Source organism: Abramis brama (assembly GCF_963993115.1).
Source record: "Abramis brama genome assembly, chromosome: 8".
NCBI lineage: Eukaryota > Metazoa > Chordata > Actinopteri > Cypriniformes > Leuciscidae > Abramis > Abramis brama.
In genome coordinates this window covers 24,147,368-24,165,044 of record NC_139970.1, presented here as the reverse complement: position 1 = coordinate 24,165,044, position 17,677 = coordinate 24,147,368, and the positions used below count along the sequence as shown (strand labels likewise).

General features: G+C 39.0%; 1 protein-coding gene across 1 annotated transcript; it reads left to right on the top strand.

Moving 5' to 3' along the window:
• Positions 1-400: 400 nt before the first annotated feature.
• Positions 401-16,989, top strand: wars2 (tryptophanyl tRNA synthetase 2, mitochondrial). The gene is made up of 6 exons (XM_084122139.1): positions 401-525; positions 9,916-10,173; positions 12,792-12,872; positions 13,458-13,540; positions 13,634-13,752; positions 15,853-16,989. The coding sequence occupies exons 1-6, from the start codon at positions 421-423 to the stop codon at positions 16,308-16,310; spliced, it is 1,104 nt and encodes a 367-aa protein (XP_083978265.1). The 5' UTR covers positions 401-420; the 3' UTR covers positions 16,311-16,989.
• The last annotated feature ends 688 nt before the right edge of the window (positions 16,990-17,677 follow it).

The following is a 17,677-nucleotide window of genomic DNA, read 5'->3' as shown; positions in this document are numbered from 1 at the left end:
ACACTCTGGGATGACCCGATATTAAAGCTACAAAATTAATCTCTTTTACAAGGGAAACAAACATGGTGTAAATTAATATATACAGGCTTACTTGTTAGTTTTGTCCGTTTCAAGTTCAAATTGATCCTCACAGGAACACTGAAGTAAATGTCTTCATTGTGAGTGAGACACAAGTGCCCAGCTTCCTTCAAGTTCTCTGCCCTTCGGAGTGAGTATGGCATAAAAAATATATAGGCATTAACATATTAGACGAATTCCTATATAGATGTTCACATTGATTGGAATTCGCCGTCGCCCAATATTGTCGCCGAGGTGGGATTTTCATGAGCAGTTCCTTCTGAAATATGAGTGAGTTGCCGATCTGTTTTGCCCAATGTCCCTTATTGGACACCGTACTTGTGTGTTTATGATTAATTCAAGATGGCGCTCTCCGTGAAGTGTAACATGAAATCTCTGTTTCGTTTTATTCACACAAGTAATTCCCATCGAAGATTATTTAAAGCTGGGAAAGCGACGGGAACAATGGTAAGAAGGTCTTTTCTTTTTACTATTGTTTTATTTGCCAGTTTGACAGCTTGACGGAGGATCTGTTATATGTTCACCTTCACTGGAAACCTCTGTTCTGTAATGCATTGAAAGTATCCGACAAGTGTAATTGTCAATCTAAACACATAGCAGTAGCCTATATAGTCTTTTCAAATATAGACTAATGTGTGAAAACTGCATTGTTTAAAAATCGCTTTGCTATTGTTAGTTTTTATTTATTTTGTTTGCTATTGTTAGTTGTAGGTGCCTTGTTGCTAAAGCTTTTAAATGTCTAGAATAGTTTGATATTAGTGGCAGTAACATTTATTTAGCCAGGATTACATGTAACATGCAGTTGGCATCTTGACATGATTGTTAACTGCAGTGAGTAAATTAGGGTCTGTGGTGCTGCAGAAATGTAGCTATGCACAAACACAAAGCACCCATTTACACTATCAGACATTATTAAGATTTTTTTTTTTATTAGAATATTACAAGGATTTCTTTAGGATCATGTGACACTGAAGACTGGACTAATGGATATATCATAATATAACTGTTTATACTGTATTTTGAATCAAATAAATGCAGCCTTGGTGAACATAAGAGCCTTCAAAAAACACTTTTTCCCTATCATGTCCAAGAAACTTTCACTTTTTGTGTGATCACAATAACAACATAAAAATTATCTCATGATTCTATAAAATATTACACTTTTTGCAGCAGAGTTTGGAAAAACAGCATCATATTGTGAATTCCATTTTATTTCAAACATAGATTGGGAAATGTTTTGTTGTGTTGTTCATGACATCCCTTATTCCAAAGACTTTGTCTATTCCCTTGTGCTGAATTTAGTTGTTTTTAAATCATGAAAATAGTGAAAGAAAAGAGTTTTAAAAAGTTTTTTTTTCCCCCCAAAAAATCGTAGAGTACTGTGGCTTGGCAAATTAGTTGTGGCGAATCTTATGTTTTTCTCTGTTGAATGTCTTTCATGATTTCTGTGAAATCATGAAATATATTTTTACCTTGTATGATTAGTGCACAACAAATTCTCTCATTTTTTATTACAATACTGTTTAAGCATTTAGGTATTTGAATTTTATTGTATAGATTTACGCCAAAGCACAGAAACTTTCTTGGAATATTTTCAAATCGGCATGAAATGAAAGTTGTGATAGCTATAGAATTCCTTGTAGACCTTAATTATGGTAGTGCGGCTAGTGCCATATGTAAATTTTGACAGGAATGAAAATGAGGCTGTGAGGGATTGAAGTACAGTGCACTCAATGGATTATACAGTTTATTAACAACATAGGCTACATGATAAGTCTTTCCGGAAAAACAAACAAACTTGTTGAGAACAACTCCTTAAAACAGTTTTGAAAGTTGTGAGTTCTGAAAATGACTTGATCTAGACCAGGGGTGTCCAATCCTGCTCCTGGAGGGCCACTGTCCTGCAAAGTTTAGCTTCAACCCCAAACACCTTAGCTAGCTAGCTAATCAAGGTCCTACTATGCATTCTAGAAACTTCCAGGCATTTGTGTTGAGGCAAGCTGCAGCTAAACTCTGCAAGACAGTGGCCCTCCAGGACCGAGTTTGACTTTGTACACGCCTGATCTAGACCTTTAAACAGTGCTTGCCATTGTAAAGACTGTAAGTCTATCCCTCACAGCCTTGTTTTCTTCTGTGTTAAATTCAATATGGTGTCTAACCAGACTAAGGTCTATTGTGATGTGTATCCAATTGAAGAAAAAGAGTGAAGACTTCTTGAACAAGAAACAACTTTGGGCGGGACTTGATTTTGTCCAATAGGAATTGTTTGGATGGTTGTGGTTTGCTATTGCTGTGATGTCATATGAGTGACAGGTTGTCCCGCCCTCGTGCCAGTAGAGAAGAGATGTCGCTGCAAGATGGAGGGGAAGTTATTTTGATTAAAGATTACAAAGGCACATTAATTTAAAAATAATGATGTGCATGGATAATTCATTTATAATAAAACTGCAATATTCCATTAAAAAAAACATCAGTTTTTTCCGTAACCGTAACATTCAGTGTTGCAGTTCCTGCTTATGATGTAAAAATTGTAATTTTGCGTCATTCTAAGCAGGAAGTCCCATATCTTTGTAGAGGGGTTGAGACTACAAACACTCGTTCCTCATTTTCAACTCGCGCTACAGACCTATTACAGATCAGTGGGTTGGACTTCACTTGCAGAAACTAAAAGCAATATCCGCCATCTTGTTTGGAAGCTAAGCTAAACAGGCGCTGTGGAGCCAGATGTGAAGTTACGACAATGGCGGAAGGTACTCAATATGATATGGAAGAAGAGGATTTCGAAAGTCTGATGCTCGAATCAGATGTCCGTGGCTCCCTTTACGTGCCGCAATATAGCTGTGCAATAACAGCTATTAACCATGCACTAATAGCTGTGCAATGTGGTGCATTGTGGGAGTTGTTGTCTTCCATACAAATGCGCCCTAAAGTTACTTTCTGTCTTTCCTCGGTCAAGAAGGCACCAAATTCGAAATTTATGTTACATTTTGACTACATATATGACCCACTTTCAATAAAGATTAATGTTCCCACGGGTGAAATGCTCCTTTAAGGAACTGTTAATTAACAATGCAATTCCCTAAGTGTATGTAATTCTAACTGGACCTAAGCACAGTAAATTATAACTGGTGTGCCTTTTACTGAGCATGTGAAGCCCCCACTGCCTTGACTTGATTGACAACCAGTTTTATTTGATGGCTTCAGCACACTTGCCGTGTAGGAATGTGCGTCCACCGCTGGCAGCCAGTCTCTGTTTTGTTAACTACAGGCAGTGTGTCGTTTGGGACGCTAAAGTGCAGAGTGCTGCGACTGTGGGAGTGAGGTTACAGAAAGACGTCAAAACCATCCCAACAGTCCTTTATTACCAGCAACAACATTTGAAATGAGGTGTTGGTTTTCATTTGTTTTAATTCTCTCCAAATGTCGGGGGGACTGCGTGCTAGTGCGGATGTTCACAATGCTGCTAGGTGTGATGTGCGTCAAAACATGGAGTGTATTCCTGGCAAAGGAAGGGTTATGGAAAGTAATTTAATCATGGTGTGAAAACCCAGAGATGAGTACAGATTTGAATAGTTCAAATAGATTTCTCACCAAGAATAAGTGAGAGGGGAATTTAACCTAATGAAATATATGCTTATAAATAAATCTTGTATATAAAATGTCAAAAAGGGTCTCAAATCAGTCCACTTGGCAAGCAAATAAAAGCAGCACTTCAATAAGGGGATTAGTCACTTGAATTTTCTTACCACCAAAATCAGCAAGTTTCGACTAACAAATGCTAATTAAATTCAGCATTAACCTTTCACTCTGTGTTGAAAACTCTTGTTTTGTTTCTGGAGCTGCTGAAATACCCCTGTTGTGTAAGTGTTTTATGCAGTTATTTAGACAATAAAACTCATGTCAGTTTTAAGCTTTTGTTCCAATCACATCCTGAAACTTCCCTGATTATCCTTCCATACGTTGCAGCATGAGGCAGCAGGATGCAGTGGGCCTTCGCTCCAAGCTGTGTTATAAAACATGACGCTCCCTATCCGGCCCTTAATCGCCTGTGGTCTTAATGGCTGATATCAGTCATCTCAGCCTTGTGTTGCACAAAAAGGAAACGGCTCTTAATTCTTCTTCAGGTCTAAATGCTCTAACTCTCATGTCAGCTAAAACCATTAAACCTACTCCCAGAGCCGCCCGGAGAGGAAACCGTAGGAAAGGAGGCGCACATGAGCTGGGCCTGATTATATTTATTAATTACACGATTTGTTTTTACATGTCAGCTAAGCACTTTATTTCACACTCCGCTGTGTAATTCAGTTCATCATTCTGAAGGATGACCGCAATATATGCTGAATAACCCCTCCAGACCCCTCTAGCGCTCATAATATTTTTGATAATTTAGTGTATTTTGGCTCTAAATTCCTGTCGAGTAAACCTGCAGTTTTGTGCCATACTCTGGCCTTTAGACTTATGGTAACAGAAAATCTGACGTAGTTAATTGAATTGCACCCCCACTATCTGGTATCAAGCTTCTGGGTTGTGCTCAAACCAACAGTCAGCTCTGCAGGAAATTAGGCTCTGGCTCATGAGTTCCTGAGTGTTACCATAATTACACATTGATAAATTTATGAGGTGTGTGCAGGTTATTTCTGCTTCGTTGTGACTTTTATGCGTTTAATTTGTCATTAGTAGGCTAGCGCCGCTGCATTTTCCTGTCGAGGCTCAAAAGGGAAAAAAGGTCGAAGTGGATTTGTCCTGTGGTGGCAAACAAAAGATTTCCCCAAGATGGTCAGTATTTTCTGTGTTTGTTTTTTCCCTGGCGCACCAATATAACTGTAGACGTCTCTAGAGAGATCAATTTTCACCTCAATTGAAAAAGGAGAGCACTTGCTCACAGTTTTGATCAGCCAGACCCTCTGGGTTTCCCCCACTACAGTACCGTGGATTAACTAAACCACCAGACTAGTATCTCCGTGCTAATCTAGACTAGTATCCCCGTACTAGTCACCACAGTGTTCCTTTGACCATCATGAGTCAATCCCCCTCTGGTACCTTTTATAATTTAGACTTTGTCTCTTACCAGTCTCAGCTTACATCACTTCAGTTGTTTTTGTGATTCCAGTGGTGTCTCTCCTGGACCCTGCCGGTCAGCCCCTCGTCTCTCAAGTTTACGAGGTAGGGCTGGAACTGCTCAGTCCAGGTGGCCAAACAACGTCCGCTCTCGGGTCCAAGAGGCACATCCAAGGAATCCTGCCGACAACGCCAAATTGGGGTGGCAAACAAAATTCTATCACTGAATAAGAGACAAACATTTCCAATAGTCTTTGATGAGGTTTATTTACTTGCAAGAGAAGGCCAGCAGTCATGCAGTCACACAGAGTGGCAGGGCATCTTTCCTCTTTTATAATTTTGACTCTCAGAATGTTATCTTTCTAGGCCAGTGATGGTATTTTCAAGCATACGTGGAACATTCTTAGACTGGTTCATCATATTTTATCCTTGAGTGGAGGCCCTCCTGTCACGTACCCACACTCTTTACCATTCCAATACAATTCCATATTAGAATAAGGTTTGCGTGTGCTCTTTTACTGTCATATGATGGTCACACACATCTTAAAGATACAATTTCTTCCACAGTCCTTTATTTGCTTAGTGTAGTTTATAAAGGGTGTCCAAATATCACAATATAATCCATGCAAGACATTTATCCTACTCCATGCCAGGCGTTGGGTTTTGGTTTAAGATTTCGGCAACCGTTTCTGTGTAGCTTGCAAATAATTATATTTCATGTCAGACTAAGCGTAACCTGTCTTTTTATATGTAATGCGATCAGCATAGGGAGGATTGTATTGAAACAAAAGCGATTGGTCCTAAACGGTTCAGGGTTTGGCCTCCGAGCCGCGGTCCGTAGTGGAGCGTCTGTCCCGTCCTGGTTATTTTTGGAGCGCGGTGCGGCCCTTTCTGCTGGGAGCGCTGTTTTTGAAGGGACTCCAGCCCCATTAATCAGCCCGGGGACCCCACGGTGTGAGAGGGCCCCCAGCCCTGGCTCTCCACACTGCGAGTTTCTGTTCCTCTCCCTGCGCTCTCCGCACAGTGTGAAGCGTAGAGGAACCTCATCAATCTCACCTGTCCGAAACGTCAACCGCAGATTTAATCAAACGCTCCGTCTCCTGCCCCCCTGCCACCTCTTGTACACCACCCTCCTCCCCACAAAATACCTCTGTCTCCTGCTCATTCTTTCTCTGCTTTTTTGGCTTTGTCACTCATATTCTCTAATGTGTTTTCCCCTCAAAACGGGTATCGTTCCTGTTTTATTTTCAGTCATTCGCACTTCGCTTCAAGCTGAGTGTGTTTCAGTACGGCAAAAACACACATTCCCCACCGTTTCGGGCACGGGAAGGTGCATAAAAATGATTTTCTGCTCTTTACTTCACCAAAGCGGGGCTTTGTTGGGTAGCCCAGCGGAGAGTGGCAGGATTAAGGCATGTGTTTCTGCTGTTCAGCGTGATGTCTGTTTTAATAGGGTGAGTGAGGCGATGCTGATAGACACTGTAACAGTAGGTTCTGTGTGTCTGAAGCTTAGTGGGGGACAAATGGACTGGGGCGGGAGGGTCAGAGGTGCCGTTCAGAACCGGCCTCACGCTCCCTCTCTGATATCAGCTCCTGTGGAGAGCTTCTCCACATTTACTGAGCTGCTGATGCTTTCCTGCAGAACCATAAAGGGTGGTGAAAGGTAGTGTTGGAATTGGCATGCAAAGATGGCCGTCTCTGCCGAGATGTCAGAGCCCAGCTTAGGCTGTCTGTTTCGTCAAGGTCTTGATGGCTCTTTAGGGTTCTTATCGTTTCTTGGTGAATGTCTCCTCACTGTAAAAATTATGATCCGTAAGTCATGGCAATAAATGTTTTTCCATGACTTTAAATTAATCAAAATAATTGAACTAATTTCAACTTTATTTTTAAGTTGTAAGAGATACAACTAGACAAGATTTTTTTTTTTAATTAGTTGAAATGACTGTTGCCCTTTATTGTACTTAATTTAAGGCAGCAGCTGAACTTAATTTTTTTATTCAGAGGGAGTTTTTTTTTATTAGGTGGATTTTTTTCGCAGTGTGTGCATAGCAGTGGCCAGTTGTTAATTACAAGCTCATTGTGTCAGTCCATGTCCAATTTTAACTTGGACATCTATAGTGGAGACCCAGTGCTTTGCCTAAATAAAACAGTAAATAAAAGGTCTCTATAAATCAAACAATGAAATGATTCTATAATTTTTATGTATTTGTTATTTTATAGGGTTTTAGATTTTGATTGGCCTTTGACGTCAACAAATGAAATGAAAAGTGTTTTTTTCCCCTCTATTTGAAAACCACTGGGTTATAACATAAGTCCTTTCTGAGCATGAAAACCTTTAGTATAATTGCAAAATATTAGATTGTTTTTACAGCTAACCTTATCTGTTTGCAATGAAGATTTAAGTGTTAGTAGTTGTTATTCTGTTTATTCTAATGGTGACTTTGGAGCCTAATTTTACAGTTATTCCATCGCTCTAACTGTCCTGCAATACATTCACTATGTTTATAGAAAAGGGTCAGTCCATGTCAAGTGGTCAAATGGAGGTTCTTGACCTTTTTTTGTGTGCGTGTGTGTGTCTGTTGGTATTGCAAAACCACCATTTTTTTATTTATTTTTTTATGCAGAACTTTAACATTTTTGAGCCACTTGAGATGGAATCACCCAAAATACTCTGGACCTCCACTCACTGGCAGTTGAGTGAATAGCCAGTATTATTCATATACTCTATCTAGTTTTTTCTAAACTAGCTCTCTCTATCCTGCATCTACTGGAACACACACAGACACTCTTACAATTAAATACTTCTACAAAGTGCCTACATGAGTGTAAGAGCAGGGATCGTAGGTGTACCATGTAACCCTATCAGCTTGTGCACACACTCGTACGGTTTAATGTGTACTCCATATGGTAGACCTGTAGGAATGTTTTTGCTACTTTGCTGCACTGTGGTACAACAGTGTTGCGTTTGTCAGTGTAAAACATTAGGAGAGAAGTTACTGCTCCTGCCAGGTGTCATCAAGAATGGGTTTGTGCTGGTGGGACAGCTGAGGAGAGAGAGCAAGTCCAGTAAATTTGAGTAAATGGGTGAAATTACTGTAGGTGAGAATGGGAATAGTATTGCGTGTCATGATTTATTTGTAAAATTAAAAGTATTTTATTTCACATTAGACTTTAAATTAACAGGGATGCTGTCTAACATCTGTGTTTGACTTAAGCATTATTTATTCCTGACGCATTTACAAATTACAATTTAGAGCCTCAAGACTTCGTTTCACTATGAAGTCAAATTGCATTAATACATAGTTTGATGTACAATATATAAAATAAATAAGCTTTTTCAATTGACTTTAGACTAAACAAGGAAATTTTAAAAATGCTGTAGTATTTTTTTAATTTATTTATTTATGGCATCAACACATATAAATAAAGATTGCATAATTAGGAATTTCTGTGTTGTTTAACTGATGTCCCTATCATTGTTACAACCTTCCTTAATAAATAATGAAGAATGACATTGAAAACAGGCATTTTTCGGGTTACTATGTAATGTACCTGTTGAATAAAATTCCCCCATCATCACACCAGCTGCCAAAAAATTTTGATTTTTAAGACATTCCTTCTTATCGGTAGATGGGAGGTACGATATGCTGATTATTCCTTCGGTATTTGGGACTAGTGTTGTTTCAGCTTATGTGTGATTGTCTCAAATGACACCATTACCATGTCTGGATGGTTAATGATCGGCCGGAGGGGAAGAGGGGAGCAGCGCAAGGTGAGAGAACACATGAACCAGGCTCCGTTCTGCCCCAAATCACTTCTGACACCTCAGAGAGGCCCTGTGCATTCAGGCCACTGCACTGCAATTACTCACCCAGTAATGACATAAATATCCTACTCTTTCCTTATATATAGGCTAACTAGCTAATGACACTGGATCAGTGATTGTATTCCCTTGGCTATAGGCTTCCCTCAAGCCAAACTGATTTTAGATCAGCCATAGATCTTAGATTGTAAATGGGCCCCGAAAGAAGTTACCTCATGTGATGCAGGTGTTAACGACTATTTTCATGCAAGTGTGCTTTCCGTGTTTAAATATTCTTATGTTGTAGCGGTAATCTTTTCTTAAAGACTAGATTATTTTTTGAAAGTTGAAGTTTTAAAAGTTAGAGTTTGGATTTAGTTTTTTTCAGAGCATCAACAACGCCTGAGCTGACTGCCACCAACCACTGTCAGAAACATGTCTCATCTAGGCCTTCTAGTAACACAATATTTGTCCAGAGGTCTGTAGGCAAGAATCTCTCTCTTTTTTCCCTCCATAAAGACTAAAGTGTAGGGGCTTCCTTCTCTGCCAAGCATTTTAAAATCAGCTCTTTGTTTTATTCTTCCCAATCTTTAATAAACTTTATGGGTTTACAACATCACACTGCTTTCTTCTATTGCTGTTTCGGGTAGGACCACTACTGTGATTGTTATTCCACAACTATGTCACTCTTAAGAGCTGCTATTGGCTGGCTGTGAACTGTGGAGTGTTTTCATTGGCTGTGGAGCTGTTCCGCTCTAGCACTTTCTCACCCGGTAGGGTGCTCTGTTAGTGTGAGACATACTTTGGATTTATCGCTTTGATAACATTCATAAAACTGTGTAAGGCGTCCCCTTTCTTCATGTAGGTGTACCACCAACTTTCGTTACATTCACTTTTATGCCTTCTTTTGTTTCTCCTACAACTATTTGTCTTCCTTTTAAACCGATTTTGTCTCATTCTTTTCTTTTTACCTACAGAGCCTCCCTAAAGGGCAGGTTTTTTCAGGAATCCAGCCCACAGGTGTTCCTCACTTGGGGAACTATCTGGGAGCTCTAGAGAACTGGGTGGCCCTGCAGGACGAGTACAGCACAGTCATGTACAGCATCGTAGACCTTCATTCCATCACCCAGCCTCAGGACCCTCAGATACTGCGAGACAACATCCTGGACATGGCCGCTAGTCTGTTGGCCTGTGGCATTGACCCGACTCGCTCCATCCTCTTTCAGCAGTCTCAAGTGAGTCCTGCTCTGAAGACTTGCTTCCATGTATTTAATCACATTAAAGGGATCATTCATCCAGACATGAATATTCTGTCGTCATTTACTCACTTTCATGTTGTTCCGAACCTGTATGACTTACTTTATTCTGATGAACACAAAATAAAGATATTTTGATGAACTGTTTTTATCCACTCAATGAAAGTCAATGGAGTCCAAAGCATTCCACAGAAGACAGAACGTAATGTAGGTTTGGGATGACATGAGGGTAATTGATGACAGAATTTTCAACTATCCCTTTAAACCATGCATAACTGCTACTAGTATAATATTTTTCAACTGTGCAGATCTTTGTTCATCCCTGCTGCCTAAACAATGTAAAATAACGTCAAAGGCACCTTTCAAATAACTTCAGAAGTCTCATTCTAAAAAGGCGTCCAGTCGTTTTATTGGGCTGAGCTTACTGGCAGTCAGCTAAAACATATTTTCCATCGCCAAATATTTATATAATGGAGTCTAGGTTTAAATGCTTATTCTACCAAACCGATTCCTATCTCTACAAATTCTCGGGATGGGGAAAACACACAGATTTGTTTTCACGGTTCACTTCAAAGTGACCACATGAAGCAGAAAGAGGAGGATAATAATAGATTTTACTGTACACAGCAACTCGCTAGCTGTCCAGCACTTTTTCTCTCGAATTGAGCAACTTTTGAAGGGTAACTATAATAAGTGTGGACACGTTCTTCCTCTCAGCCACCTGATATGCTTTCAACTGTGTGTGTTTGTGTGTGTTGTGCAGCAGAGTAAAAGTGTGTCAGGGTTTTGTGTGTTTTCTCACTGGAACTTTGCAGCAAGCATGTGAAAACACACACACACACACACACACACACTCGCACTCCCCCTGATTTTATTCCGTTTTAACTTCATGCCACATATCTTGGCAGGACTGAAGACCTCCCATCGAACATACGAGCACAAGACTGTTCCACATGTGAAAATAATACCCTGGCCCAAGGAAAACACTTGGCTTCATTGAAAAAATGGTGACAAGCTAAAATCAATCGGATCTTAAGTACAGGGCTTTGTGCTATAGCTATATGTGTACACAACAGAGAGATTTATGTGTACGTTTCTGGAAGACTTGCGTAATTGAAGTCTGTGTGTAAATTAGATCCTTTTTTCACTCTAAATTTGTTTTCACTGATGTGTCTGAGGAATAAACAGTTTATATTTAGGGCTGTATTGTTTCACTTACACTTTCTGTGTCTCATTTGATTGCACAAATCTGACAAATGAAGTCATCTGAGATATCCACCACCTCTATATCAAATTTTCTGCCATGATCCCTCAGTCATATTTGTATCTGCTGTCTCACCCTCACACATAGATTAGCTAACTGTAATAAATGTCACATTTTATGTTCATTCCTCTCTGGGTTTACATCAGATGCCTCGAGAATCCTTTTGTGAGAGTATTTGAGAGATGGCGGCCGTGTCGCCAGCACCCATAAAGTTCAATTCTCTGAAGCAGAATGATGTTGAGTAGTGTTTTTCTTTCGAATCTGTGTGTGTGTGCATGCTTCTGGGAACTCTTTTGGGAACTCTTCTGGGAACTGTGCAGATTTTCACAATAGCAGTCAAATAAGCTCTTTCGTGATTTTGTAATGAGAGAAAGGCTAGTTTGAGTTTGGATGCAGAGAGGCATCCTTACTGTGCTACTGTGCACCTGTTGGGAGGTGGGTACATCTTGTTCTCTTCACTACCACACAGGGGCGCTACGAAGATGCCTAGTTTATGCGTAATGTACTGTTACTGTACATATCAAGAGTAATATATATATATATATATTATAATATATAATAATTATATATAATTATAGTAATTTATTATATATAATATCATGAATTATTAATTAATAAATATCATTAAGTTTTTGTGGAGTTGCACTAAATTTTGCAACCTTAACTAACCTTGCCATGTCCTGAGAACATCAAATTATCTGATATTTTAAAAGACTTATTGTCCTCGACACACTCTCTATATGATAGCCTTTCCTGTTTGGTTTTCTAACTCCGAAATGAAGAAATTCATTCTTTTAATGAGGCTTTTTCTTCATCGTGATATCAGGTAGAGCTGCAGGTGCATTTGTCATTGAATCAGTTATTCAAGAGATTTGTTCAAAAAATGATTCTTCCAGTAATGAAACAAGTGAAGTATTTATGAGCGAGTCATTGAATCATTCATTCAAACCGTTAAAAAACAAAAACAATTCATTCAAATTGAATAGACTGCAGCACTTAACATTTTGTCAGAACCTCTAGTAAATGTAATGTTATTTTGTGTCAGTTCAGAATCGTGGGAGAATCATGTTCTCTGTTTGAAACAAGAAAATCGTGATTCTCAGTTCATTCAGAATTGCTCTAATATCAGGACTGTTCACTAAAATGAATAAAATGAAATGTACAGAAATGTAAAAACTTACTTACTTTCTATTATCATAGAAAACGTGTGTTCAAAGCATTGCATGAATGAATTGCACTTTATTTCTTAATAAATAAATTGATCGTACAAAGAAATGCATGTCATGTAATTTTTGTTGTGAAAATCTAATTATTATACAATTGATCTATGCAGGTCGCTGAACATGCTGAGCTCGCATGGATCCTAGGTTGCCTTACCAGCATGCCACGTTTACGGCACCTGCCTCAATGGAAGGTAATTACAGCACTTTTTGCTGCATTTTTCAGTTGAAAAACGTTTTATTTTCATCTGCTCGTGATCGTGTTAAATAAAAAGACGCATGATTTATTAGAGCCCTCTCGAAGATGGTAGCTTGCCAATTTAAATGTTCAAGCCTCCCTCTGTTTGTTGTCTATGTGGCACGGCGACCGGGTTTTCCTGTGCCGGTCGTGAGGGTTGGCGGACCTGGCAGGGAGAGACAGGGCTTGATAATGACTGTGATTCACCCAGAGAGGACAACCCTTTTATATTGCTGCTGACGGAGCTCTCGGCCAGAAGCCTCCCGCCGCTGCAGGGAAAACACCTAGCTGTTTACTCAACAGCTGAGTGCATGTGAAACGTGGTGGAAAGTGGCCTTTGGATGCTGCCTGTGTGCGTTAATGTGGCAAAACTCCTTCATTCAGCCCGATGTGGGACACTGAGACCGCGCTTGATGTTAGACCTCATTGTAATAAGAAAACAGACAGTTGCAGCCAAATGTAATGAAAGGTGCTTTAGATTTATTTCAAACTTTCCTCTCTGTCCTTCCAGTGGTAAATCCTCCATTTCTTGTCCTTGCAGATGAAGAGCATGGAGAAGAATGAAGGCAGTGTGGGGCTTTATACGTACCCAGTGTTACAAGCAGCGGATATTCTGCTCTACAAGTATGCCCGGCTCTGCTCTTGATGTGTTTTGTTCTTAGTGCGGTTATATTCCCAGCTTTTTGTTTGAGAGAGACTGATGTTATTGTTGTGCAGATCCACACATGTGCCAGTAGGGGAGGACCAGATCCAGCACTTGGAGCTCGCCCAGGACTTGGCCCGCATCTTTAACAACCAGTATGGAGAGTTCTTCCCCGAGCCTCGTGCCCTGCTCAGTACGTTTGGAAGTTCTTGTGTTTATCTCATGACATTAACATCCCATTTTAATCAGTCTGTTTTTCTCATAAAGGTTCACCTGCACACAAACTCTATTAAGTGGAAAAGTACGACCAATTACTCAGTGTCGTTCAGCGAACACACAAATGAGTCAGTGCTCTCAAGTGTCTGCTCGAGCTCCCTGCTTTCCTCTCTGTGTGTTACACGTTCGCACAACTGCATACACTCTCGTAATAAGTCGTGCGCACACATGGCAGGCATGTTGGACCATCGGTTTGAGCTACAGTCTTTCATTCTCTATAATTATCGCCATCATAAAAACACAATATGAAGCCAGTCATGTGTGCAATGGAGCTGTGATTAAAGGAATGTTCTCTTCCTCCTCTATCTGAGTGATGGGGTGATAATGGATTTGGGGGGTTTCCCTATAGTGACTTCACAAAGGACTGGTTCGCTTCGCTCTTCTTACATGTGTAGGAAGACTGTGCCTGCATTTTGGAGCCAAAGCTCCAGAAGAAGAAGAAGCCAAACAATATCTGTTGCACTGAAACCAAATCAAAGATCCGACCATTAGAGCCCATCTGTGTTGTGATCTCACAAAGAAATAATATTTACACAACCGCGTTGCTTTCCTGAGATATTAATTTCAATCTGAGGAGTGTTTGAGTGTGGTCACTGTTTAATGCTAATTTACTGAAATTGATTTTATAAAAAGTGGAAAATTGCATTCTGTGATTACCTTTGTATTGAAATGATTAGGCAGTATTGTAAAAGGAGCATTTCAGAGAAATCTGTATTAACTAGCATGTTTCCTGCACCATGATTCAATCACCTATTACATGAACCAATGAGCCAGTTCATTTAATGAATAGTTAAATAAAGTAGTTAAAAGTTTCAATAAGGCGAATCCCTTACTGAACTAAATCTATCTTAGCGGTTTCTGAATTCAACATCTGACACACATTTTGTCAGTGACTTTCTTTTATTAAGTGAAATGCTATATTAAATAGTTTTTGAAAGGAGTCTTTTGTGCTCACCAAGTCTGCATTTATTTGATCAGAAATACAGTAAAAAGTAGTAATATTGCAATTTAAATCAACTGTTTTCTATTTTAATATATTTTAAATATAATTTGTGACCCTGGATCACAAAACCAGTCACATGTCGCGCGGGTATATTTGTGGCAATAGCCAACAATACATTGTATGGGTCAAAATTATCGAATTTTCTTTTATGCCAAAAATCATTAGGATATTAAGTAAAGATCATGTTCCATGAAGATATTTTGTACATTTCTTACCATAAATATATAAAACGTTTATTTTTGTAAGTGAATGCAGCACAATCGCGAACATAAATGGACAACTTTAAAGGCGATTTTCTCAATGTTTATATTTTTTTGCACCCTCAGATTCCAGATCTTCGAATAGTTGTATCTCGGCCAAATATTATCATATCCTAACAAACCATACACCAATGGAAAGCTTATTTATTCAGCTTTCATATGATGTATACATCTCAATTTAAAAAAATTGACCCATGTGACTGATTTTGTGGTCCAGGGTCACATTTATTCTTGTGATGGGAAAGCTGAATTTTCGGCAGTCTTAAGTATCACATGATCCTTCAGAAATCATTCTGTTATTATTTATTATTCTATTATTCTTATTATTATCAATGATGAAAACATTTGTGCTGCTTAATATTTTTGTGGGAACCGCGTTTTTTTTTTTCTCCAGGTTGCCAAGAACAGGGTTTATATGAAATAGAAATCTTCAGTAACATTATAAATGTCTTTACTGTCACATTCTGATCAATGAAAATCATTGACCCTTAATGTGTCCTTGTTTAATAAAAGAATGATTTAAAATGCTCAAATATAAAAAATAGACCCCAAACTTATGAACAATAGTGATTAGGAAAGACTACACTCTGAGAACTGGTACGGTACACTTTAAAGGGTTTAGTTACTAATAATATGTACACTTTTGGTACAAAGGTGTACCTTTTGAAAGGGTACTGCCAGTGACCGCTTTTGTGCCTTTTTTTTCTGAGAATGCAGATGAAATGTTTAACTTTTCCTGCCTTTTAACTCTCAGGTGTCACTCGAAAGGTGAAATCTCTCAGGGATCCATCTTCTAAGATGTCCAAGTCAGACCCCCAAAAGTTATCTACAGTCTTCCTGAACGATACACCTGATGACATTGCCCTTAAGATTCGCAGAGCTGTGACTGACTTGACTTCTGAAGTGACCTATGAGCCTGAGAGCCGGCCAGGTGTATCAAACCTAGTCTCCATGCACGCGGCTGTGTCTGGACAGAGCGTGGAGGAGGTGGTTCGGCTGGCTAAAGGTATGGACACTGGACAATACAAGAATGTGGTCGCTGAGGCTGTTGTAGAGAAGCTGCAACCCATTCGTCTGGAGATCCAAAGACTGAGGGCCGACAGAGGCCATCTTGAGAGTCTGTTAGCCAAAGGAGCAGAGAAGGCTCGCAGCCTGGCGGTTCCTGTGATGACGGAAGTCAGGAAACTAGTGGGCTTTTATTATGGCAATTGATAAACTCTGAGATGCAACAAACTCTTCTTTGTCTGTCTTGATTCTTTTAGCTTACTGGTGAAAAAAACTTGGTAAGTAAAGTTACACCACTGTCACCATATATTGCCCACATCCGTTCAAATGCTCAGTTTTGTTTAATTACATCCTGTTGCCTACTTTTGACCTTTTTCTATTTATTTAAACAACAATAAACAATCTTCTTTTTATGAATTAATTGGTAGATGATTAACTTGCGTTCAAAATCCTTTTCAATCTCACCCGTGCCTCAACACACAACTGTTGAGCAGGAGAACCTGCCAGATCTGGAGTTGTGGAAAACTCTTGGCAAAGTCTGCTCAGTTGACCTCACACATGTGTAAGAATAATAATTTAATAGCCTTTTGCACTGATTTTTTTTTTCTTCTATAGGAATGTACCTGTGAAGAGGTTTCAAGATTGTCTGTCCAAAGCAAAATTATATGTTTTAAGGCAAGGCAATTGATCAAATTAGAAATGGTTCATGTTTTAATGTCTTGATAAACTTAGTCTAAGATGAACCTTTATCATACAAGATTTTATACCCATTTATCCCTGAAAAGTTTGTTACAAATACATGAATTTAATAGCCAGGAGTGTAATGTTGCCAGAAGTGTATTAGGAAAAAATCTCCAAAAAATAAATAAATATATATATATACATACATAGCCTACTGTGTAAACTTTATATGTAACTAAAATTTGAAAGATGCACAGGCTGATATTCAAATTCATAACCCAAGAATGGATTTGTTGTTATAAATGAGTGTTCTTTCAAATGAGTTATGCTTGTCATTTTAAATTGGGGACGATTTTAAATCCGAGGTCTTTTTCATATAGGCTACTTAAATTCCGGTTTATAATGACTTCAGCCGATTCTGCCTACTTTTCGATGAAATAATCCTAAAAGAAGTCATCATAAATCATGAAAACATTATTAACTGTACACTCATTTTCTATGATTCTTTTAAATTGCGATTGGAAACGTTTTCATCGTCACACTGCACAGACATGCATTATTCTCCAAGCTGCGTTCTGAATTCAAGGATATATGGGAGGATTAGATGGGGAGTTTATTCGTTCCACAGGGCAATTAATGATCAGTCCAGCAAAAATGATTCTTTGTTTAGAGATGTTTTTTTTTCGTTCTCTATAGCCGCTGACGGAATGGCGAAGAAAAGACGCTTGTTATTTGACAGTTTTTTCTCTTTGCTTTGAAAGTGTCATTCATTTTCGCCTTGTTCAAATACGCTATTTTTAGCTGGTGAGTTATGTGCCAGGCTGCCAGCGTTGTAACGTTGGTATAGACTCCTTATGAGCAGCTAAATAGAAATAATACGCAACATGCAAGCA

Coding starts and splice junctions, on each gene's coding strand:
- wars2 (XM_084122139.1), top strand. CDS start 421: ATGGCGCTCTCCGTGAAGTGTAACATGAAATCTCTGTTTCGTTTTATT. Junction 10,174..12,791: donor TCCTCTTTCAGCAGTCTCAA/GTGAGTCCTGCT, acceptor TGATCTATGCAG/GTCGCTGAACATGCTGAGCT. Junction 12,873..13,457: donor GGCACCTGCCTCAATGGAAG/GTAATTACAGCA, acceptor TTGTCCTTGCAG/ATGAAGAGCATGGAGAAGAA.